This window comes from Scardinius erythrophthalmus, assembly GCF_964197995.2.
Source record: "Scardinius erythrophthalmus genome assembly, contig: HAP1_SCAFFOLD_236, whole genome shotgun sequence".
NCBI classification, from domain to species: Eukaryota; Metazoa; Chordata; class Actinopteri; order Cypriniformes; family Leuciscidae; genus Scardinius; species Scardinius erythrophthalmus.
The window spans coordinates 1-25,110 of record NW_028296375.1 but is presented as its reverse complement, the minus strand read 5'-3'; the positions used below and the strand labels follow the sequence as shown (position 1 = coordinate 25,110).

General features: G+C 35.6%; 1 protein-coding gene across 1 annotated transcript in view; it reads left to right on the top strand.

The window, feature by feature from the left end:
• Positions 1–25,047, top strand: part of LOC308686397 (inactive phospholipase C-like protein 2) — a gene marked incomplete at its 3' end in the record, with an annotated part of 45,512 nt that extends 20,465 nt beyond the window's left edge. Inside the window, exons 2-4 of the mRNA XM_081394821.1 lie at positions 2,928–5,414; positions 13,998–14,201; positions 24,874–25,047. Coding sequence (XP_081250947.1) covers positions 2,928–5,414; positions 13,998–14,201; positions 24,874–25,047 — 2,865 coding nt within the window. The remainder of the gene's footprint in view (positions 1–2,927; positions 5,415–13,997; positions 14,202–24,873) is intronic.
• Between the last annotated feature and the right edge of the window lie 63 nt (positions 25,048–25,110).

Genomic DNA, 25,110 nt, shown 5'->3' with positions numbered 1-25,110 from the left:
GGAATAAATTACATTTTAAAATATATTAAAATATAAAACTTATTTTTAAATTGTAAAAATATTTCATAGTATTACTGTTTATATATATATATATATAATTTTTTATTTTAATTTGCTTTTAAAATTGTGGCTTTAACACAATTTAACAGACATAAAGATACAGTGATATTGTTATACATTTAAATGATGTATAAAAGGATTACAATAGTTTTAAACATATTGCATATTGTTTGGAAAAGGGTTTTAGAAAGCTAATTTTCCCGTTGATGTTTTATGTTCACACTGCAGAACCAGAAATAGGTTAACCTCCAAAGCTCAGTTCTTTCCAGCAGGACGGCACATTTCCTTTGACCCAGCTAAAGTAAATTTCCAGCGGACCAAAGCCATTGACACTGGCACGATGGGCCATTACTCTCATTAAGTGCCGCGTCATATTGAGAGACGGGGCAGATTTTGGCCTGACCTCTCATGGGACCGGGATTACCATGGGACAAAGGGAATGCCTGTGTTTGCTGATGGGTAAAAACCCACTGAAGTTTAGGAGCAGGTAGAGCACCGCTAGGACTGATGTAGTTAGTGTAAGCATTGAAAACAATGCTTTTTTTACTTGAATTATTGGAATTTGGAAAGTGTTGCCATAGTGAAAACAGATCATAGCGACACAACTCTCAAAGAAGTCTTATTTATTGTTATTTCATGTTGTAATAGATACAGCTCAAAGGTCTGTAATTAAAATGAATGAATGAGTCTGTTATATAATGTTGAATCTTCTGTCTCACGGTCCCCGGAGCAAATGCTACACTTTCTGCTCAACCTAATATTATTCTGAGCATTACACACACTTAAAGATGGGTGAAGTAACCGTATATCATTGTATGTGTAAACTATATCATTATACATTTTTCTTTCTTTCTTTTATTTATTATTAAATGAATCTGACTCCATTCATGTAATGCCGAGTATTCATGATCCAGTCAAAAGTAGATTAAAGCTTAATTTTTCCTCATTGATCCTGTCTTTCACCTGGAAAAAAAGATTATGGAAGTCATTTAAATAACCATGTGATGCATGAATGCCTATTTGTGGATAATCCAGTGAATTCAGTACTTTTACATAAGATAAGCCACTTCTTTTTTCATCTCAATTGTGTTTCATCTCAGCTTTTGTTTTACAGATTCACATGCTCATGATTCTTTTGGAAACCGGTGATTTTCAAAACACTTTTTAGGCATTTGGCACTTTTTTTGTGAACTTTTACACTCAAAATACTTTTATTTAAATGCAATTATCCGTTTTATAAATAATGATTTATAATGTTGTTTTTAGAGATTATACACTGTAAAAAATAATACACTAAATATACTCAATAAAAATGTGGCAACAGGTTACAAGCAATATTATTAATTAAATTTAACAAATAAGAATTGGTTAATTCCTTAAAAGTCAACCATTTAAAATGAGTAACTGCAAATAGCACACAAAAACAATTGAGAACTCTTTGTTTTTTATTACCAACATTGAAGACTCCAACAAAACATCAACATGTAAATCTGCTAAATTCTCAAAAAGAGCTGTAGACAAATGACAGAAATAAAGTCTGTCTGGTTTGTAACAAGAGAGATTTAATGTCTTTTCAGTTGATTTTATCTAAGGCTGCGGCTGGAAGTCAGTTTCTTGTTTCTCTTTCCTTGAGTGATTCTGCTTGTTATCATCAGATCTGAGAGTAAAAAAACACGTAATTTAAACACTGCAAGCAGTTTTTATCCTAATACAGCTTCTTTGTTAAATGATGTTAAATTAATTTGATGTTTATTTGCTCTATTATAGGCCAAACTGGGCTTAAACAAAAAAATATCTGTAGCCATTTGAAATTAGAGGCAACCACTGCACTTTAATCAAGATCAAAACGAAGATGCTACCTACACACAAACCAGCGTGGTCTGATTTTGGCTTTATGAAATTATGCTACATAAAACATACAAGACGGACTGTATAAAATGCAAATTCATTCTCTGACAGTAGGTGGCGCTTATAGAACAGCAGCAATATAGGGTGTCCTTGGTTAAGGCTGTAAAGAAAGAAGCGCCACGCTTATAAACGCTACTTTACGGTCGACCGGTGCATCTTTTATATGTGATATGTGATAGAAATAGTGCTAAGAACATTTACATTTATATTGCATTTTTCTTATACCACACATACCCTAATGAAGACTTCTCTCTCTTTCTTTGTGAAACGGATGCAATTATTTTCTTAATTAAGCCTGGTGTAGCTCAATATTTTCCTGCCTCTAGGCTCAGGGTGGTATAAAAGAAAAGGACACATTGATGTTCTTGTTTTTTTGGTCACAACACAGTGATGCATTATCACAACAACAGTGAAAATACAGGAAAACTCTAGTTTGTATTATTTAATTTATTATTATTCAGTAGTTTATATTTTAAATTCAACATGTACTCAATAATGACCCTATTTACTATATTGCACATTACTGGTTTTATAAGCAACTGTTTTCAAAATTGATAATAATCATAAATGTTTCTTTAGCAGCAAATCATCATATTAGAATGATTTCTGAAGGATCATGTGACTGAAAACTGGAGTAAAGATGCTGAAAATTAAGCTTTGATCACAGAAATAAATTAAATGTTACTATATATTCACATAGAAAACAGCTATTTTAAACTGTAATAATATTTCACTGTTTTTACTGTATTTTTGAGCAAATAATTGCAGCCTTGGTTACCAGAAGAGACTTCTTTTAAAAACATCAAAAAATCTTACCGATCCCAAACCTTTAAACGGCAGGCACTGAAAGTGAAATAAAGTCATGCATAATAAAACAAAATGTGTCCTTTTAAGCATGTTTTCTGAAAGTGTTCATCTCGAGCAGTTCAATACTGATGATAAATTGCTTTATTTTCCAGGATGGTTCCAGGCGGTGCAAGGAAAGGAAAAAGACGGTGTCGTTCAGTAGCATGCCAACAGAGAAGAAGATCAGCAGTGCAAGCGACTGCATTAATTCCATGGTGGACGGGTCTGAACTGAGGAAGGTGCGCTCCAACTCCAGAGTCTACTACCGTTACTTTCTCCTAGACGCCGACATGCAGTCTCTGCGGTGGGAGCCGTCCAAAAAAGAGTCAGACAAAGCCAAGATTGACATAAAATCAATTAAAGAAGTGCGTACCGGTAAGAACACAGACACCTTCAGGGCCAATGGAATTTCGGATCAGATATCCGAGGACTGCGCATTCTCCATCATCTATGGGGAGAACTACGAATCGCTTGATTTAGTGGCAAATTCAGCTGATGTAGCAAATATATGGGTGACTGGACTCAGGTACTTAATATCGTACGGAAAACACACTCTTAATATGATTCAGAGCTGTCAGGACAACATGCGTGCGTCCTGGCTGGGTGGCCTCTTCGACGAAGCGGACATCATTGGGGGAAAATGCATTAGTCTTTGTTCAGCCGTACAGCTGATCAAGAACTTAAGTCCTGGAGTGAAAAATGTCAAGATCGAGCTGAAGTTCAAAGAGTTGCACAAAGCGAGGGATAAAACCGGTTCTGACGTGACCAAGGAGGAGTTCATCGAAGTCTTTCACGACCTTTGCACGAGACCAGAAATCTATTTTTTGCTGGTGCAGTTCTCAAGCAACAAGGAGTTCCTCGACACCAAGGACCTGATGATCTTTTTAGAGGCTGAGCAAGGCATGGCGAAGGTGAGCGAAGACATCAGTGTGGAAGTTATTCAGAAGTATGAACCCTCAAAGGAAGGGCAACTCAAGGGATGGCTCTCCCTGGATGGATTTACCAAGTACCTCATGTCCGGGGAATGCCACATCTTTGATCCAGAGCAAAAAACAGTATGCCAAGACATGAACCAACCCCTATCCCACTATTACATAAACTCTTCTCACAATACATACTTGATTGAGGACCAGTTCAAGGGTCCCTCAGACATTACCGGCTACATCCGTGCCCTAAAGATGGGTTGCAGGAGCGTGGAACTTGATGTGTGGGACGGGCCCGATAACGAACCGCTCATTTACACAGGCCACACAATGACCTCACAGATTGTTTTTCGCAGCGTCATTGACATCATCAACAAGTATGCTTTTGTGGCCTCGGAATTTCCTCTGATCCTGTGCTTGGAGAACCACTGCTCCTTGAAGCAGCAGAAGGTAATGTTTCAGCACCTGAAGAAAATACTCGGAGACAGAATTCACTCGGATCCTCCCAACCTTGACGACAGCTACCTTCCGTCCCCCTCGGACTTAAAGGGAAAGATTCTTCTGAAAGGAAAGAAATTGGCGAGCAACTGCACCGGCTCCGAAGGCGAAGTGACGGATGAGGACGAGGGTGCAGAGATGTCTCAACGGATGAACAACGAGGGGAGTGAACAGCGGACGGTCGTTCAACCCAAAAACTTCCAGCTTTCCAAGGATCTCTCCGAAATGGTAACCTTATGCAAGTCTGTTACTTTTAAGGATTTTCAGACTGCTTTCCAGAACCAGAAGCACTGGGAGCTCTGCTCATTCAATGAGGTCTTCGCCAGTCGTTGTGCTACTGACCACCCCGGTGACTTCGTTAACTACAACAAGAAGTTCCTAGCGAGGGTTTACCCAAGCCCAATGCGAATCGATTCCAGCAACATGAACCCGCAGGACTTTTGGAAGTGTGGCTGTCAAATAGTAGCAATGAACTATCAAACACCAGGTCTCATGATGGACCTCAACATCGGCTGGTTTAGACAAAATGGCAACTGTGGTTACGTTCTACGTCCAGCTATCATGAGGGAGCAGGTGTCTTATTTCAGTGCCAATACTAAAGACTCAGTTCCGGGAGTGTCTCCACAGCTCCTTCACATAAAGATCATTAGTGGACAAAATTTCCCCAAACCCAAGGGCTCAGGCGCCAAAGGCGATGTGGTCGATCCCTACGTTTACGTTGAAATTCATGGCATCCCTGCGGATTGTGCAGAGCAAAGGACTAAAACGGTCCACCAGAATGGCGACAACCCCATCTTTGATGAGAGTTTCGAGTTTCAGATTAACCTTCCGGAGCTGGCAATGGTGCGCTTTGTCGTTCTGGATGACGACTACATTGGGGATGAGTTTATCGGTCAGTACACAATCCCGTTTGAATGCATTCAGCCAGGCTTCCGCCACATTCCCCTCCAGTCTCTGACGGGCGAAGTCCTTCCACACGCCTGGCTCTTCGTCCACGTGGCCATTACTAACCGCCGTGGTGGGGGTAAGCCTCACAAAAGGGGGCTTTCAGTCCGCAAGAGTAAGCGGGGTCGGGAATACGCCAGTATGAGGATACTTCTTATCAAGGCTGTAGATGAAGTCTTTAAATCTGCTGCACAGCCACTAAAGGAGGCCACTGATCTCAGAGAGAACATGCAGGTGAGATAACGCTTTGACTTGTTTTCAAATGACTGCCAGAAAGGCTCTGTACACCTTATTTTATTATTAAAAAGAACAGGTCCGACTATTTGTAACTTGAATGTGTCTGGCTTCCGTTGTCATTTACTTTCAGTTATTTTACCTAAACCAAAACAGTCATGCTGCTTTATATTGCAAACTTTTAATTGTTAACATATTATTTTGATTTCATTATCATGATCATAAACACACTGGTTTGTAGCTCAAGTCGTTTAACCGTTTAATGCACTTTTTTTATTCTTCTAATATTCTTCCTATAGGCGTTAAAGGGGTGGTTGATTATGATTTCACTTTTTTAACTTCAGTTAGTGTGTAAAGTTGCTGTTTGAGCATAAACAACATCTGCAAAGTTACGACGCTCAAAGTTCAAAGCAAAGGAAGATATTTTATTTTAAATAAATTGCTTTTTAAGGACTACAACAAACGGCTGGTAGAGACTACACCACATTTCTTCCGGGTTAGTGACATCACTAACCCTAAAATTTACATAAACCCCGCCCCCAGGAACACACTTTATAGATTATCAAGACAGAATATGCTAATCAATGATTAGAAGATAGTTAACTCCACATCAGCTACATAAATTTAAACATAAACAAAAAAGTTTTTTAAATTTTCAGAACACAAGCTGTTGAAGCTCCGCCCACTGTGCCGGGAGCAGCTGCTCATTTGCATTTAAAGGGACAGACACAAAAACGGTGCATTTTTGCTCACTCTGGGTATTTTGAGCTAAAACTTCACACACACTCTCTGGGGACATCAGAGACTTATTTTACATCTTGTGAAAAGGCCATTATACCACCCCTTTAATGGATCTGAAGTCTCGGACATTCAAAGAAAATCGCTTACTTCAGTGTTGCAAAATAAGGTGGAAATGAATGCAAAGACACAATAAACACAAAAGTAACATGCTTAGATGAATATTGTTGCATTCATCCCAAAATCTAAAATAAGAGGAAATAAATTGAATATATTTAAAAATATATATTAAATATAATGGCAAAATAAGTTATACATAAACATACATTTCTTTTCTTTGATTTAAAGCAGCATACCATCATTGCTGTAATGCAATATAAATAAAATCATATTGCAGTATGGTAATGACATTTTGTGGTTTGGTTTTATTGTAGGACTTTAGGTATATTATTTTTACCTATATACCTCTAATTTTAGTGAAATATGTTTTTGGAAAAAATCATTGCTGTATTTAAAAAACATCTGCGTTATGGTAATGAGATTTGGGTGGGCTGGGGTTTTGTTTGTAGGATGATTAAGGAAAGATGTCATTTCTTTCTTTAGATTTTCAGGTGCAATATGATCTGGGAAGGTTTCGTGAGATTCACCCATTCAGTGTCTGCAAAGAATGCAAATGACTCGACTCAGCAAATGTTTATTTTGAAGCTTGCCAAGACTCTCCAACCTTAATTCATTGTCGCATCTTCTTTTCATAGCGTGAGAAAGTTTTCTCAAATGTAGTGCACATCAGAAAGTCGACCCTGAGAAGGAAGCACAGCTTACAGGACGTTTCTCTTCACAAGGCCAAGAGCATTTGAACTGAAATCTCTGGCACTGATAAACAAAAAACAAAAGAGCTGATTTTAATCAGTTGTAATTCCTCGATGTTGCACAACTTGTCAGACTGGCACAAAATGCTTAGATCAACCGCAGTCCCTTATTTAGCCATGAGAACTGAAAATATACTCATATATAGGCTACAGGTAGGAGATCAGCCAAATTCCTTTTTAATATTTAATGTGGAAAATGTTGCATAACACAGGGTTAGTATGTCCTGAGGCATGTGTCAGTTCTATCCCCTTAAGAAGAGATTAGGCCGTCTCATGGATAAAAGGAGTGCTTTCTTATAACAGGAAAGCACTGAGAATATTTTGAAGTCAGGAAATAGTTTTTTTTTCTCGTCGTTTTAAGATTATACCGCAGATGGTGTTTCAATTTGTTTCCCCTTCATTGGTTTTTGGTCTGTTGCCTTGCGAAAGCAAATATAGCAATCTCGTCAGAATGACCTTGACTCATATTCCAGGATCAGTTATAATCTAAATAATATTTTAATGCAGCTTCTTTATGTTGATGCTTTGTGTTAGGGCCAAATCGGTTTAAGTGAGATAACATGGAAATTGCGATTAATCGTGCAGCCCTACTAGCCCTACTAACTTCAATAGGCCTTTATCTCATTTCCTGGTTTCGGACAAGTGGCAACCTCCCTGTCTCTCTCTTGAAACCAACACGGAAGTGAATTCAGCGGCAATTCATCGACTGGCCACTAGAGTCTGGCTGCATAAGTGAGTCAAATTTGTATCTCCCCCATGTTAAAATGCCCAACTTTACAGCAGAAAAAAACACGTTTACAGCCTGGAGCAAAAAGTGGCTTTGGTCGATATAGCTTATTTTTCCCTTCATGACAGCTGTGAGGGGGGTGAATTTTTTTATAACTCATCTGTTTACATTATATTAAGCCTTAAAGTGTAAGTTGCAGGTTAAATTTTTCACGAAGATAATGCAATGTGTTTATTAAACATAAAGATAAGAACCGCCCACCATTGTTTTTTATACCAAAATGCTGATATAATATGAAAAGTTGGCACTTTTAACAGTGGTTTTAACCGCTCCCGCTCCCTTCCACTAGATGGGGCGTGACGTCATATGAGGAACTCACTAGTAGAGTTACCGTACGCTTGCAGCTATAGATGCCTTACATAACTGCAGAAAAGTTGGTTGTATGTTTTATTTGATAAAAAAAAATTATGGATAAAATAACTCCACTGTAAACATACTCGTGTGTGCTGACTTTAAGGGGACCGTGATCCTGCCTGAAATGAGAATAAGCTATTCGCAAAACAAACGGGTTCAGGCCGTCAGATCAGCCGGTCGCAGCTCGAGCTGTTCCACTAAACTCCAAAACGCGTTCACCTCACGGCAGCACACACTCTCCACTGCTGATAGCCCACACAAACACAGTGATGGGGACATCGATCTCTCTTTTTCTTTTCTGACAATAAACATCGCTAATTAAATCGTGAGAAATTGATAACGCGTGGATTGAGGAAGGGTATTACATGACGTTTGAGGCGTCGATGAGACTAGCTATTGATGCCTGTGCAGTCAGTGTGTGCATCTCTAACGTTGCAGCTCTGATTTGGACTGACTTACTGTAAGTAAATAATGTATTCAGTTCAGTCGTTGTCCCTCCTTGCTATTCTACATGACGGCAATATTTTGAAAAGACTGGCTTGTTCCGTTATATTATCCGGGTTAAGTTTGCACCAGGCTAGACTATAACGTAGCTAACGTTACTCACCAGGACACTTGGCCAACCCTCCACTAATTCTCCTCACACCAAGCATTAATAACTCTTTGAGTGCCATGGCTGCCCTCTCTCACGCCTGACCAGTTAAAAATTGTAGGGCTGTGGTCCATAAAGAATTTGATGGTTTCCCACATCCTCAGTCGTTCTCCAAATAGCCATAATACAGTAGGAATCTAGCAGAGTATGGGTTGCGAGTTCCTCTTGTGACGTCATCACCCAGTAACTGAAAAAACACGCTACCGTTGAAGAAACCCCAATAAATGTTATTTTAACGCATTTTAAGACAGAAATAATTAAATATATACATATAGAGCACTTTAATTTACACATTAATTGACTGTGGTGGTTAACCTGCAACTTACACTTTAAAGTTTTGCATAATTAAGGGTGTCCACTTTTGAGTGACAGGTGGATTCCCACTGCTGTGGTCATTAGTCATCATTAGACGTTTTTTACCTCAGCTAATTGTCTGACTGTAAAAATAAATAAATTCGGGAGTGACGCGCTGCCAAGATGGCGACGGTCGGCTATGCCCACTTTAGGCTTCAAAAACGGTCTTCAGAAACCTACGGGTGACGTCACGGACACTACGTCCATATTTTTTTACAGTCTATGGTTTCGGAATGTTCGAAATCGCCAAGCAGTGTACTCGCACTTCCAGTGGTTACTTAGTTACCTTTAGATAAAAAGTAGGTCAGTAAATTTAAATAAAATCGCGATATAGACCAGTGTCTGTCAATATTAAACCGCATAAAGACTATTTAAATAGGAATCATGCATGTTCTGCGTGTCTCTGTGAATGAATGGCACAGATGCGCAGTTTCATTTACCACACACACACACACTGAGGCACGCATAACGCTTGCGAAGTTTTCAGCCTATATGAGGACATTAATGCACTTCATCAACACAACCGCTCTGAGAGTCACTTCAGCAGCATTTTAGCTTCATTTGAGAAAAACTATCGTCATATTATAAAACACAGAGAGACGGCACGGCAACCCGTCAAAATAAAAGTTTGGTTTAACCTTTGAAGAAAGTTTTGCTTAAATCATTACATTTTAAATAATTGGTTATAACAATTTGATTAAACCATTAAAATGGAATCAAGAAAACAAAAACAAAAAGAAACTTTTGGGAGATGCGAGTAGTCCAGTGATAATTAACAGGCGGCCATGGTGAACGCAATAACCGGAAGACGCAGTACGGCTTCAGCAACTTTTTCGCGGCTACTTCCGGCGTTCTGTTGTGATGCGATAAAGGCCTATTGTGATGAATCTGGTCTTAATAGATTCCTTGAGTCATGCCGAGATGCCTTTGCTATAGTCGGCCGAACTTTCTGTCCACCATTAGGGCTGCACAATATATCGAAATATCGCAAATGTATATATCGTGATATGCATATCGCAACAGCTTGAAATAACTAGGGTTATGAACAAAAGACAAAGAGAAAATCACTTACTTCTCTCAGCTGAATAACTTTTGTAGCTTTAATAACAATCAGTATATATTTAATTCATTCAGTAAAAACTAAGCAGTGTTTTATTTTTACATTTGATTATTCAGTTTGTGTTGTGAAATAACCCTAATCTAATGTAGGATAACCTGACTCCTGAACCCCTGATGTTAAAATAACACTTCTTATATACAGTAAAACACTGATGTTCACTGTCAGAAGTTTAGGGATGTTTTCTTGTCACAAAAAGAATTTGAAACACGCATGTAGGTTATATAATTTTAAATATATTTTAAAGATAATTTAAGTTTATTTTACACATTTTAAGCATTATTGAATATCGCATTATTTAATGAGGCATTGCATATCGCAATTTTCTACAATATTGTGCAGCCCTATCCGCCATTATGATTTTCTTTAAAAACCTACTTTTTCAAACTCCTCCTAGACTGTTTGTCTGATTTTCACCAAAATCGAATCGTATTATCATCAGACCATGTCAGTAAAAAGTTTTCGTGTCGATTGACGAAACCGTTTTCGTATACCGAGGCATGATGCCACAATGACTCCGAGGCTGTATCTCTGCAATACTTTGGCACATTGATACCAAGCTTTGCATCTGTCATTGTCACCTTACTCTGACCACACCACATCAATTTGGTCACAGCGCCACCTATTGTTCGAAAGTGATAAACCATTAAAGGGATAGTTCACCCAAAAATAAAAATTATTCCATGATTTACTCACCCTCAAGCCATCCAAGTTGTATATGTCTATCTTCTTTCAGAAGAATACAACCGGAGTTATATTTAAAAATATCCTGGCTCTTCCAAGCTTTATAATGGGAGTGAATGGGGGGCGAGATTTTGAAGCCCAAAAAATGCATCCATCCATCATAAAAAAATAATCCATACGGCTCCAGGGGGTTAACAAAGGCCTTCTGGGTTTTTGAAAGAAAAATATCCATATTTAAAACTTTATTAGCTATAATAGCTTCCGTCTAAATAGTTTAAGATACTGTATATAATAAATTGTTAACTATGTTGTGAAATAGATTATATTCCAATCCACAAATATGTGTTTTAAACACTTTTATATTGTTCATATTAGTAAGTTTATCCTATAGTCTTTTTGTCTACCCAAGTCTATTCCAATGCGTTCTTCAATTTTTAAATATTAATAAATATATATATTGATATAGATATAGATATATAGATATATACTGTATATTAAAACGTGCCTCACATTACTTTATCTTTTCGAATAATAATGCTAATAAATGGTTGAATCAGAGTTTTGAATCAAGAATCATTTAAATGAACAGTTTGAATTGTTGTTTAGTTTTATATTGCCAGCAAAAACCATAATGAGTATGTTATGGTTATTTAATATAACGCCATCCCTATTGCCTGAATTATTTTACCTTTAAATGCTTTAAATCAGAGGATAGATGAAGCAGCATTCACAAGGTCTCCTGCTTTTGGTGTTTGCTTTATTTCAGCACACGCTATTCTATTCATAACACACTGTACATTACGGGTATTTTAACAGCTCTGTTTACATTGCATTCTTCTCGTGGAAACAATTCCAGGCGCTTCTGCTATATTCACTATTTATACTGTGTAAATGTTCCCCTGTTAAATATTGCTGTTGTTTGTGTTTAAAACCCACTAGAGGAGCTTTCACAAGAAAAATGACGTGTTCCTCCCACTTTCAGAGCCGTGCTTTTGTAGAACACACACTCACTAAAACCACTTCCTATTGAATTTCTTGTTCGTGGACGTTCACTATGGGGAAGTCGGCACCTTGCTGGCATCAGATTGGTTTTGTTTTCTCGTCACCTCCTACAACTAGGTCACTGGGTGTGTTCGAAAGATCATACTACACTCTTCCTATTTCTGCCGTGTGTAGTGTATGTGCATGCACAGAATATACTGTGTGACATGCAATATGCATAGAATACCCAGATGACCTACTATACCAGATGTGCACTATTGAACAGGAATTCTATATCCCACAATCCAGTGCACTCGACTTTCCATTTTCAGTGTACTGTAAGTGATATTATCAGCCATGATTTTTATTTTATTTTATTGAATCCATATTTGATTGGACTGTTAAGGGTTCATGCATAATAATGTATCTATTTCTGAGATTATAACTAGACACCACTTGCTGATTCAAATATGCAACCTGATGAGGTCATGTGGCTTAAAAAAAAAAAAAAAAAAAAAAAAAAAAAAAAAAATATATATATATATATATATATATATATATATATATATATATATATATATATATATATATTTATAATCTTATTTTATAGATATATGCACAGTATGTTAGTATTCTATTTCGAACATAAGTGCAGCCAGACAGTATTGTACAATTTGTACTCCATCACAGCTATTTTGAAAAAGGGCTGCATGAATTGTGGAAAAATCTACGGTATTTTTCTGATAAAAATTGTGATTTTGATTAAAAAAGGATATTTCATTTTTTTATGATTTTTGTGATTAGATGAATATTGTATTGGATATATATGAACTATAATAATTCTATATGAACTATAATAATAATAATAATATTAATATTATTATAATATTAATAATATTATATATTATAATATTATGTAAGGGTTAATGCCCGACGAGGTGTCCATTGTCAGGTATTAATGGACGACGGCAAGGCGTGAACTGTCCGACGCGCAGCGGAGTCCATTAATACCTGACAATGGACACCTCAAAGGGCATTAACCCACTTATACCATGGTCACTTGCCAAATAACACATTTTTAAAACATTAGTTTATATTTTAATTAGTTTTACAATCAAAATCTAAAGTTTTTACAAACAATAACTTGGTTTCCCTGGTTACGCCTGACGGTTTATTTAGCAACCGGAGAACTTTATAGTCCGCTCGATTTATAGTCCGTACAGATACTTTGACTGCCTGTTGCTATGGTTACTCACAGCTGATGTAGCCAGCGCATTTATTTATTAATTTCGAACGGTAAACAGTCAGTTTCACCTTTACTCCAGAACTCCTTTACTAGGTGTCCTCTATCACTTTTTAATGGACACCCTGCAGCCAATCAGAATCGAGTATTCACCCAGACCATGATATAAATATTATTATTATTTGTATTATTATATTGATATACTAATAATTAAAATTGTAATTATTATTATTTATATAATAGTAATAATTATTATTATTAATATTTATGTTTATATTTATAATAAAAATAATAATTATTTGTAATAATATTTATATAATACTCTTTATTATTATTATTATTATTATTTATATAATGATATTTATAATACTAACTATTTTATTATTACTTATATAATAATATGTATTATAAAATAATAATAATTATTATTAATAATAATATTTATTTATTTATATAATAATAATAATTATTATTAATACAAAAAAAATTAAATACAAAAAAAGTAAGAAAAATAATTTATTAAAAAAAAATAAGTCATTTAATCATTTTATTTGACATTACAACTGTAAAATTGCAATACTAATACTTATTTTGATGCGTTTACAAATGTACATTAAAGTGACCCAAACTCACAGCCATGCTTTACTCTGAAACTCGCAGCACATATTCATATTTATTTAATTAATTCACAGCCTTATTGCAGTTTCTGTTTTATTTCAATGAATCGTGCAGCACAACACTTGGTGAAAGATTTGATCCTGTGCTGTAAAGCATTTCACATTCTGACCTCCATGTCCTCCACAGAATGCCATTGTGCCGTTTAAAGAGCTGTGCGGTCTGTCCGCGGTGGCTAACCTGAAGCAGTGTATCCTAGCGCTCTCCCCGCGCCTCAGCGGGCCGGACGCGAGCCCGCTTCTGCTGTTTAACCTCAGAGATCAGTACCCCATCATGGAGGCCCAGGGCCTGCTGCCCGAAGTCCTGAAGAAAGTGGTCACCGCTTATGAGATGGTGAGTGCATTTACATAAAGATTTATACACACATCGTTTCAAAGCAGCAATAACCAAGACAAGTTTTAACATTGCAAGGTTTTATGACAACACTTTACAATAAGGTTCATTAGAGAATGAACAATACTTCTACAGCATTTATTCATTTTAGTTCATATTAATTCCAACATTTACTAATACGTTATTAAAATCAAAGGTTGTATTTTTAAACATTTAGTTAATGCACTGTGAACTAACATGAACAAACAATGAACAGCTGGATTTTTAAATTAAAAGGGTGGTTGATTATGATTTGACTTTTCTAACTTTAGTTAGTGTGTAATGTTGCTGTTTGATCATAAACAACATCTGCAAAGTTACAACGCTCAAAGTTCAAAGGGAGATATTTGCTTTTAAAGAAATCGTTTTATAAGGACTACAACAAACGGCTGGTAGAGACTACACCACGTTCCTCCCGGGTTAGTGACATCACCAAGCCTAAAATTTACATAAACCCCGCCCCCGGGAACACGATTTATAGATTATCATGACAGAATATGCTAATCAATGACTAGAAGATAACTACACATCAGCTTCATAAATTCATCAACTAATCATTCAGAAATGTCCTGTTGCTTCTACATGTTGTCACTTCTTCTCGAGTCTCTCCATCATTGTCTGACTCCGGTTTGAACATAAAAGCCTAAAAGTTTATGAAATTTTCAGTGCATGTGTGTGTGAGGTAAAAGAACACGAGCTCTTGAAGCTCCGCCCACTGTGCCGGGAGCAGCAGCTCATTTGCATTTAAAGGGACAAAACGGTGCGTTTTTGCTCACTCTCAAAAAGTGACAATTTTAACATGCTATATAAAAATATCTGTGGGGTATTTTAAGCTTAAACTTCACACACACTCTGAGGACATCAGAGACTTATTTTACATCTTGTGAAAAGGCCATTATACCACCCCTTTAACAAAGATTAACTAATATAGTAAGAAATGTAGGTTACACTTTATTTTAAGGTGTCATTGTTACAGTGTAATTATATATTTAAGTACTGAGTAATATTAATCAACTACATGTACTTACTGTAGGGTTAGGGTAGGATTAGGGTTTGGTTGAGGGTAAGTTGGATGTAATTATGCATAATTTACTGTTATTACTATGGTAAGTACATGTAACATATGTAACAATGACAAAGTGTTACCGTAAAGTGTTACCAGTTTTATTTTAATATTGCAAAGTAGCCAAAATATTTACACCGAAATCTCCCTAAAGAATACACTTTCTGTGGTTTGCATGATGGTATGTATGTCCTGTAGTGAAATGCAAAGGCTTTTTGAATGCATGTTGACTCAGATTTGATGGGTTGCAATGATGCAACCATGAATAAACCAGGTCCGTATTCATGGGTCATGATAATGCGTTCCAACAGTTTTTGTTTTTGCTTATGTTTGAATAATGCACCATCACAAATTGTAAATTCAAACTCCTGGGAAAACTGCCCGGAGAATAGCCGTGTTTTGCAGTTTGATGAGCAGGAACGGCATTAAAGTCTCCGAGCTTTCATTTCAGGAAGATCCCTGGAGCAAAGGACCACAACAGACCCACATGAGAACCAATTTTGCATGTCAACATGTCAAAAATTGGCTTATTTATTAGCTTATTGATTTTATTAACAGCACTTTAGGAGCATTAACCATAGGCCTTAAATAACACTTCACAATAAGGTTCGTTAGTTAACATTAGTTAACTACATTAATTAACATGAACTAATAATGAACTGCACTTATACAGCATTTGTTAATCTTTGTTAATGTTAATTTTAACATTTACTAATACTTTATTAAAATATTGTTAACATTAGTTAATGCACTGTGAACTAACAGTAGTATAATAATAGTAGCGTAAATCTGTAAAACTTTACAATAAGGTTCATTAGTTAACCTGAACTAAGAATGAACAACACTTCTTCAGCACTTATTAATCTTAGTTATGAATTTTAACATTTATTAATACGTTATTAAAATCAAAGGTTGTATTTGTTAACATTAATTAATGCACTGTGAACTAACATCAACAAACAATGAACATCTGGATATTTATTATCTAAGATTAACAAAAACAGGAACAAATGTACCGCTCATGGTTAGTTCATGTTAGTTACTACATTAATGTTTAATATATGAACCTTTTTGTAAAGTGTTACCGTTTTTTTGTCTGGTATTGTTGCTGAAATCTATCGAGCACTGTTTATTTTCCAGCGACATGCATATGAATTAGCTGAACGATATGCTCATCTTGAGGAAAAGCGTGAGTGTTTGTGCACCAGTTGAACAAGGGGCGTCTGTTGTCCTCCTCCCGCTCCCTCGCTCTATAAATACCTCCTTATAGTGGTTTGTCTGCCACCAAGACTGCAATTTCTTCAGCCATTAGTAATGTAATGACAGTGGGCATGACGGATGAGACAGATGCTCCAGCTGTGCAACTATGTGCAACAGGCTTCTGGCTTTATCTCTCACAGATACAACCAAAAACTGATTCAACACACACTCATGGAAAATCAGGGAATTTTAACTGGGTTTCCAGGCTTGGAATTTTCTATAGTGCTTATATTTTCTTCTGATAAACAATTCCATTCAAAAGTTTGGGTTCTGCTCACCAAGGCTGCATTTATTTGATTAAAAATACAATAAAAACAGTAATTTTGTGAAATATTATTATAATAATTTAAAAAAGCTGTTTTCTATGTGAATATATAGTAAAGTGTAATTTATATCCTGTGATCGAAGCTGAATGTTCAGCATCATTACTCCAGTCTTCAGTGTCACATGATCCTTCAGAAATCATTCTAATATGAGGATTTATTCATATTTTTGTGGAAACCGCGATGCATTGTTTTTTTCAGGATTTTTTTGATGAATAGAAAGTTCAAAAGACCAGCATTTATTTGAAATAGAATCTTTTGTAACGTTATAAATGCATTTACTGTCACTTTTGATCAATTTAATGCATCCTTGCTGAATAAAATTATTAATTTCTTAAAAAAAAAAAAAAAAGTCTTACTGAGCCCAAACTTTTGAATGGTAGCCTAGTGTATTTTAGTTTTTATAGGTCACATTTAAATTAGCGTCCAAATCTCACTATTAACTATGACTATTGCCTTAATAAACTCTTAATTACTGCTTATTAATAATTAATAAGGTAGTTGTTAAGTTTAGGTATCGGGATATAGAATATGGTCATACAGAATAAGGCATTAATGTGTGCTTTATAAGTCCTAATAAACAGCCAATAATATACTTGTTAAAAAGCAACTAGTGAGAATTGGACCCTAAACTAAAGTGTTACCATTTTTATATTAAATATTGCAAACCATTGAGTGATTCCATCATGAATTGTTCTGAATGTGTTTTAAAAAGTCCTAATTTGATTCATTCAACTTGATTCAGATGCATTGATGAACTTTCACCAGTGTGCCATTGATCACGATACTCAGCCTCAAGTTACTATAAAGTGTGCACTGTAAGAGGCTTTAGTGTCACCTAACTAGTTTTTTACATTTTCTGCAGAACATGCGAGTGTTGTTTGCCTGTGCAAGGCCACATCTAGAGGTTCTTCCTGGATTATGGGAGGAAAATTGTGTAAAAAACTGTATCTGACACTTGCATACCGTTAGCTTCCCTGTCTGCATCTGTCATGTCGTTTCATTTCATTTAATTAATTTATTTATACAGCACCTTACAGGCTTCCACCGTAGTTCCAAAGTCCTGTACACTGCAATAAAAAGCAACAGAACAATACAAAACATAAAAATATCCATGTACTAATGTACTAAAATGCCACAGATAAGAGTACAGATAAGATTTTAAGCGGATGTAAAAAACATCAAGAGTCAGAAAGCACGATCACACTTCAATTTGAGACGTGCATGAGGAATGGTTAGAAGAAACTTGTTTGATGATCTTAAGCCCTATTCGGACGGGATTAACTTTACAAGGGTAGATGGAGTGATGTAATTTTACCACAGGACGTCTGTAATATTAATGACCAATTCGTACAGGATAAGAAATCTCAGTAAAACTAGCAGAAGTGAAAGAGGTACTCGATTTACACACGGCTGTCACTCCTGTCGTCATGTGTGTATTACGCTGCTTCCTGATATCACGTGTGTAAACACATATAACCTATATTTATATATATAAAACAGTTATGTCCGGTTGAACGATGTATTAACTTCAGATTGGATTGTGTTGGTAATAGGCACTTACCTAACGCTAAAAGATGTTTCGTGCCTCTAACAAGTGCTGTCGATATTCTTTCTGATCTGAATGGTGTGTGTGAAACACTTGAGTTTTGCCACAGACTCGTCCCAGCAACTAGAACGCAACTGAACGCTTTTCAAGCGTCTCCATACTTGAAAAAAACACGGAAAACTACTTTTAAACAGGAAATTATGAAATATGTACGTACATATTTACAGCGGGTCTATTCGCACGGGATCAGTATTACCTGAGGGAATTTTTCCAGACCTTTTTACTGAGGGGAAAAGTCTGCGTAATCTTTCCCGACATTGTCCGTGATGATCACTGAGATGCACATTCGGACAGGACTAATATCACAGAGAAGCTCTGGTAATTATTACTTTACCCCACCTCTCCATGTTAAACTAGTCCCGTCCGAATAGGGCTTTAGTCTTACGCCTGAACTGTAGGGCTTAATAAGCTCAGCTAAGTATTCTGTGAAGTGCTTTAAAAACATATATCAGGGTTCTAGTAGCTTTGTTTTAAGAGTTTCTGTATGTTGGAATATATGCATATGTTTGTGTGTAGGTGGCATGTACATGTATAGGCATGTTAGTGAATATATGCGTGTGTGTACAAATGTGTGTATATATATATAATTAACAACTGCAGAAGGAACTATAATATCCTGTTAGATTTTGTATGCATAAGGAAAAGACGGAGGATCTTCAGATTTAAATTTTGTTAAGCCTATCTGTACTTTTTATATTTCTCCAATAAAAAAAAATAATAAAAAAACATTTATCAGAATCTTATACTGTATCCTAAAATGTATTGGTAGCCGACCTAAAAAAAAAGATAACAAGGGAGTAACATGATCCGTTTTCCCAAGCATTCATTAACAACCTTGCTGCAGCATTTTGTACAATCTGCAAGCATGCAATGTGTGTTTGACAGGTCCAAACATAAAGTGCACTATGATAATCTATGTCTGGGCAACATCACCACGTGGCGAGGCCATTAGAAAGTGTGTGTCTTCTTGGAAAGCGTCCACATCCTCATGATTGAAGCTTTCTGAGCACGACCCGTCAGAAGTAAAGCAGCTGTTCTCCTCTTTATTGGCACTGAGAGATAATCTGGTCCTGACGAGTGACCCTGCTGCGCTTTTAGCCACTATAGGGATGTACGATTCAATTAGACGGCCGGTACATGATGACCTGTGTCCTTGGCAGATCCCTGACTGCATTACAGTGAAGTTTCAGATAATCCTTTGTTTCTTCATCACACGAGCACAGGCGGCCGTTGCTATTCAGAGGAACGTTTCAAAGAAACCGTCGGAAGCCTGACGAGAAAGATAGACGGACAAAACACTGCAGTGTGACTCCAATTACTTTACGTCTGTTATATTTAACAACATTATCTCACGATTTATTCTTAGTCTATTTTAAATCCACATCTACTAGAGGTCGTCCGATACTGGATTTCACCGATAACGATAACCATTGGATGATAAGCGATAGTTTTTAAAATGGATACTGAATGAAAAAAACAAAATTCTATTTTTTATTATAAAAAACAACAGCAAAAAAAACAAAAGCTAAACCATAAAAATGTACTGCACTTATTAAATTAAATAAATGTAGATATTAATATTAAATATTAATATATTGATAACGATAGTTTTTTAAAATGGATACTGAATGAAAACAAACAAAATAATATTTTTTATTACAAAAAAACAACAAAAAACAAAGCTAAACCATGAAAATGTACTGCACTTATTAAATTAAATAAATGTAGATATTAATATTAAATATTAATATATTGATAACGATAGTTTTTTAAAATGGATACTGAATGAAAACAAACAAAATAATATTTTTTATTACAAAAAAACAACAAAAAACAAAGCTAAACCATGAAAATGTACTGTACTTATTAAATTAAATAAATATAGATATTAATATGAATATATTGATAACCGATAACCGATAGTTTTTTAAAATTGATACTGAATGAAAACAAACTAAATTATCTTTTTTATTACAAAAAACATAGCTGAACCAAGTAAATGTACTGTACTTATTAAATGAAATAAATATAGATATTAAAATTAAATATTAATATATTGATTATACGTTGATCATTTATGTTAGTTCATAGTGCATTAACTAATGTTAACAGATACAACTTTTATTAGCAAATGTTGAAATTAATTATCTAAATAAACAATACTTCTAAAACATTTAATAACCTTAGTTAATGTTACAGATGGACTGTTATTGTATTTCATATAAATCCAAACATTCATGCTTAAAGATTGCCATATTTAAATATCTACACATAGCAGTGAAGTTAGACACTTATGTGTATGGTATGTCTACTCTCACACTTTATTTTAGAACACTTGATGATTATCTTATCAAAATAACAAAATATGTGTTACAGTAATGATAAAAAGAAGTGAAATCAGATGCATATCTTCTTTGTGTGTGTCGGCTGCATGATCACATCGGTTTGCTTTCTCACGACACTTTATATATGCAGCTCTGCTTCCAAACGAATGCATGATAAATGACCAGCTGGATGTACACTAATGCAAACAGATGGTATACCAATCGTGACATTAAACATTTGTGTCGGGCTTGCGTGTGTTTTTGTCACACTGACTGATTTAACCGTGTACGGTACTACCAGAGCCATAGAGAGAAAGAGTTGCGACACTCTTTGATGTCGCCGCTATGGCTGTCACGTGGTTCATGTAAGCCCCAATAGTTCTAAAACATACGCTGGCTGTCATGTTCTTCTATGGGACAGACAGCAGCGATTGCATTATTGAACGGTAAATATAAAATAAAACACACCTCAAGTACTTTTTCAGCTGTTATTGCATTTTGTTAATGTCAGTTTTGCATTTGGAGACAAGTTTTAGGCTATATTTTTGGAGGGAAAAGCTTAGTGTTCATGTTCGTATGGGTAGTAGCACTGGCTTTAGCGGCTCTAACTTAACTTTTCCATATCATTCATCTGATGATGGACGTCTCATGATATTTATTTTAGCACAACTGGGCTGTATTAGGCTATTGATTCCCGTGATTTTGCTTATAAATTTTGATTCAGCCATTAGCCTACCTTCGTGATCACGCAAAGAGGTCTGCCGTGGCGGTCCGTTCAGAGTTCGCTTAAGCTAGCTCACTTCTTCTGATGAAAGTGGCCACCCCAGGACCACAACGTGAAACATTATCATGTTAAGACTAAGAATATTATTTTAATATTAAGCCATACACATTATCAAAACTATAACAGATTAAAAACGAATTTAAGCATTGCTAATACAAATGAAGGTTTTCAAATAAACATTTTTTATTAAACAATGACAGACAACAAAAATGTGTGCTTGTGTGAACAAGAAAAGCAAAAATCAGGGGCAGGTGATCCATGAAACAGACAGGACTGATGATGGCCATAACAATCCTAGAGGTCCAGCATTGTTCTCACAAGCCGCTTCACTCAAGACAATAAAACATAATGAAAAGTTAGTATATCCCAAAAAATTAAATAAAATAAAAGTTGCTATAAAGGTCGCAGCGATTCATTACCGAACTCTTAACTGACGAAGTCGCGCTAGCTAACTAGCTAAGTTAGCAGGCAGTGCTTGAAAATTGGTTGAAACAACTAACATAAAATATAAATAATTACGCTGTGCATGTACAAATGAAGACCAGTATAAGCATCGCAAAGGGCCTCTGATACAAAATAGACGGTTGACAATTCAAAAGAGGTCGATATTTCAACAACTTAACTCTGGAACAACTCGACGCGCAGCAATGTAAGTGAATGGGGTCCAACGCCAAAATGACAGTGTTTAGAACTATCCCGCTCTTCAAATCCCGGAAGTGGGCGGTTAAAAGCGCCGCCATTATTTACAACGGAGGTCTATGGGAGTGTCGCAACTCTTTCTCTTTATGGCTCTGGGTACTACTAATGCTATCCTCGACTGCAAACACACTGCCGTTCTCCACTAATGGCGCATCTAATCAACAAATTAATTACTTTATAATGATATGAAAACATGTATATACATATCGTTTTAAAATCCGCATCTGAAGTGTCAAACAAACACTGAGGCGTCAGTGATAGGCTAGTTTTCCACATTCGCGGCATCATCAAGTAGCCACGGCTTTGTTATTGTTGTGAATAAGCGACCTCTAGTGGCGAAACTTGCACACTGTGCCTTTAAGTATATGCTGCTATAAATATTACACCACAAACAAGTTGCGAAAATCATTTTCTTATAAATTGTCGTATTTGATATATAGTTATCAAAAGTTAGGGGTCAGGAAGATTTTTTTTTAAGGAAATTCAAACTTTTATTCAGAAAGGACACATTAAATTGATCAAAAGTATCAGTAAAGACATCTATAATGTAACAAAAGATTTCTATTTCAAATTCATTTTAACTTTCTATTTATCAAATAATCCTGAAAAAGAACTGTTTTCAACACTGATAATATTCATAAATGTCATCAAATCCTCATATTAGAGTGATTTCTGAAGGATCATGTGACACTGAAGACTGGAGTAATGATGCTGAACATTCAGCTTTGATCACAGGAATATATTACACTTTACTGTATATTCACATAGAAAACAACACAAAAAAAAACAGTATTTTACCATTTTAAATGTATTTTTGATTAAATAAATGCAGCCTTGGTGAGCAGAAAAGACGTCTTTTAAAAAACACAAAAATCTTACTGACCCCAACATTTTGAAAAGCTCTGTAAATCATAAAATATACATTGTGATATTTATGTATTTGCTCTGAAGTGACTTGAATGAAGTGTTTTTTTATTTATTTATAATTTAACCATTATTTCAACTAAACAGCCATTGTTACAAAATAGTGTAAACTCTTTGTTTTTTATGATACGGGCCAACATTTCAAGAGTCTAAAGGTCAGAATGAACATAATCTGCATAGATTAACTTAAACAGAGACTTGAGACTCAGCCAGTAAATCATAACAGAGGCAATTTACATAGAGCAAAAGCATTAGCATTATTAAAATTGTGGTTATTTCTAAGGGTCAGAGAGAGTGCAACATGGACATGATGTAAAACTCCATCACAGTGTGTAAGAAACCATTATAAGTGAACATCAGCAAAGGCCTTTTAGTAAATGCAACATTTTTTTCCCCTTTCTTGGCAGCATGTTGAGTCTCACAAGGAAAGTTTGTTGATCTGGACTATGGCTTTATGATGTGGTTTGGTGCAGGATCTGTAGCCGCTGGCCCTGTGCTGAGATGTCCGTCTGAATTAGTTTGAGTTAGTGTGTGTGTGTGTGTGTGTGTGTGTGTGTGTGTGTGTGTGTGTGTGTGTGTGTGTGTGTGTGTGTGTGTGTGTGTGTGTGTGTGTGTGTGTTTAATTAAATGTAGGAATCCGCTCGCCTCATTAGAAGGGTGTGGGTTCAGGCTCAACAAAAGAGCAGATCTATTGCGTAATCTGCCCCACTTCCTGTCCTGCGATGACTTTCCTCATTAATTCAACAACCATCAACTTCCTCTTCTGAATTGTAACTAGTAATCTTATGTTGAACACAAGGCTTAAAATAGATGTTTTTTGGCTGACCAGTAGTTCATATTTTTCCTGGCCTTGGGAAAAAAATTAATAAGCATTTGTTTTATAACCTTTTTTATATATTTTATTTATTAATTTGCAGTAATGTTTATTATACTACTACTATATGATGTTATTGTCTCATATGACCTCTGATATAATTTGTAATAATATCTTTAAATTATACAGCTACTATGTGACCCATATAGTATAGCACATATATGACCCAAATTCATAAACACAAAATGTATTTTATTTAAATTTTATTTTATTTGATCTATCTATCTATCTATCTATCTATCTATCTATCTATCTATCTATCTATCTATCTATCTATCTATCTATCTATCTATCTATCTATCTATCTATCTATCTATCTATCTATCTATCTATCTATCTATCTATCTATCTATCTATCTATCTATCTATCTATCTATCTATCTATCAAATTTTTATATACATATCTGTTTTACTTATTTTATTCTGGTGATTATAATGTATTAATGTTTCATGTGACCTCTGATATAATTTGTAATAATATCTTCCATATCTACTGTATGACCCATATTCAGGCATAAATTCATTTATATATATATATATATATATATATATATATATATATATATATATATATATATATATAAAAATATTATTATTATTATTAACTTTGCTTTATTTTTTGTGTCATTGGAATACATCTGTTGTATGTCATATGACCTCTGAATGCACACGAGTATCTGCAGGCTACAGGCCTCTACAAATGAGCTGTCGTCAGATTGTGACAGTAATCGCACGGATGCTCATTACGTGTCCCTTTTTCCCTGTGTTCACAGATGATCCAGACCAACCGAACGCTGCTGGAGAACTCTGACGGCGTGTACGAGCGAATACTGCAAGTCCAGAAAGCAGGTAAGGATGAAAAAAACTTAAGAGAGAACGAAAGCAAAGAGAAGGAGAGCGAGAGAAAGAGAAAGACACAGTGTTCCACAAGGGAGGGATGTTTCTAGGAACACAATCGATCGACGCGTCCCTTCGATCTCAGTTTCCTCTGTAATAGAGTGCAGAAAACA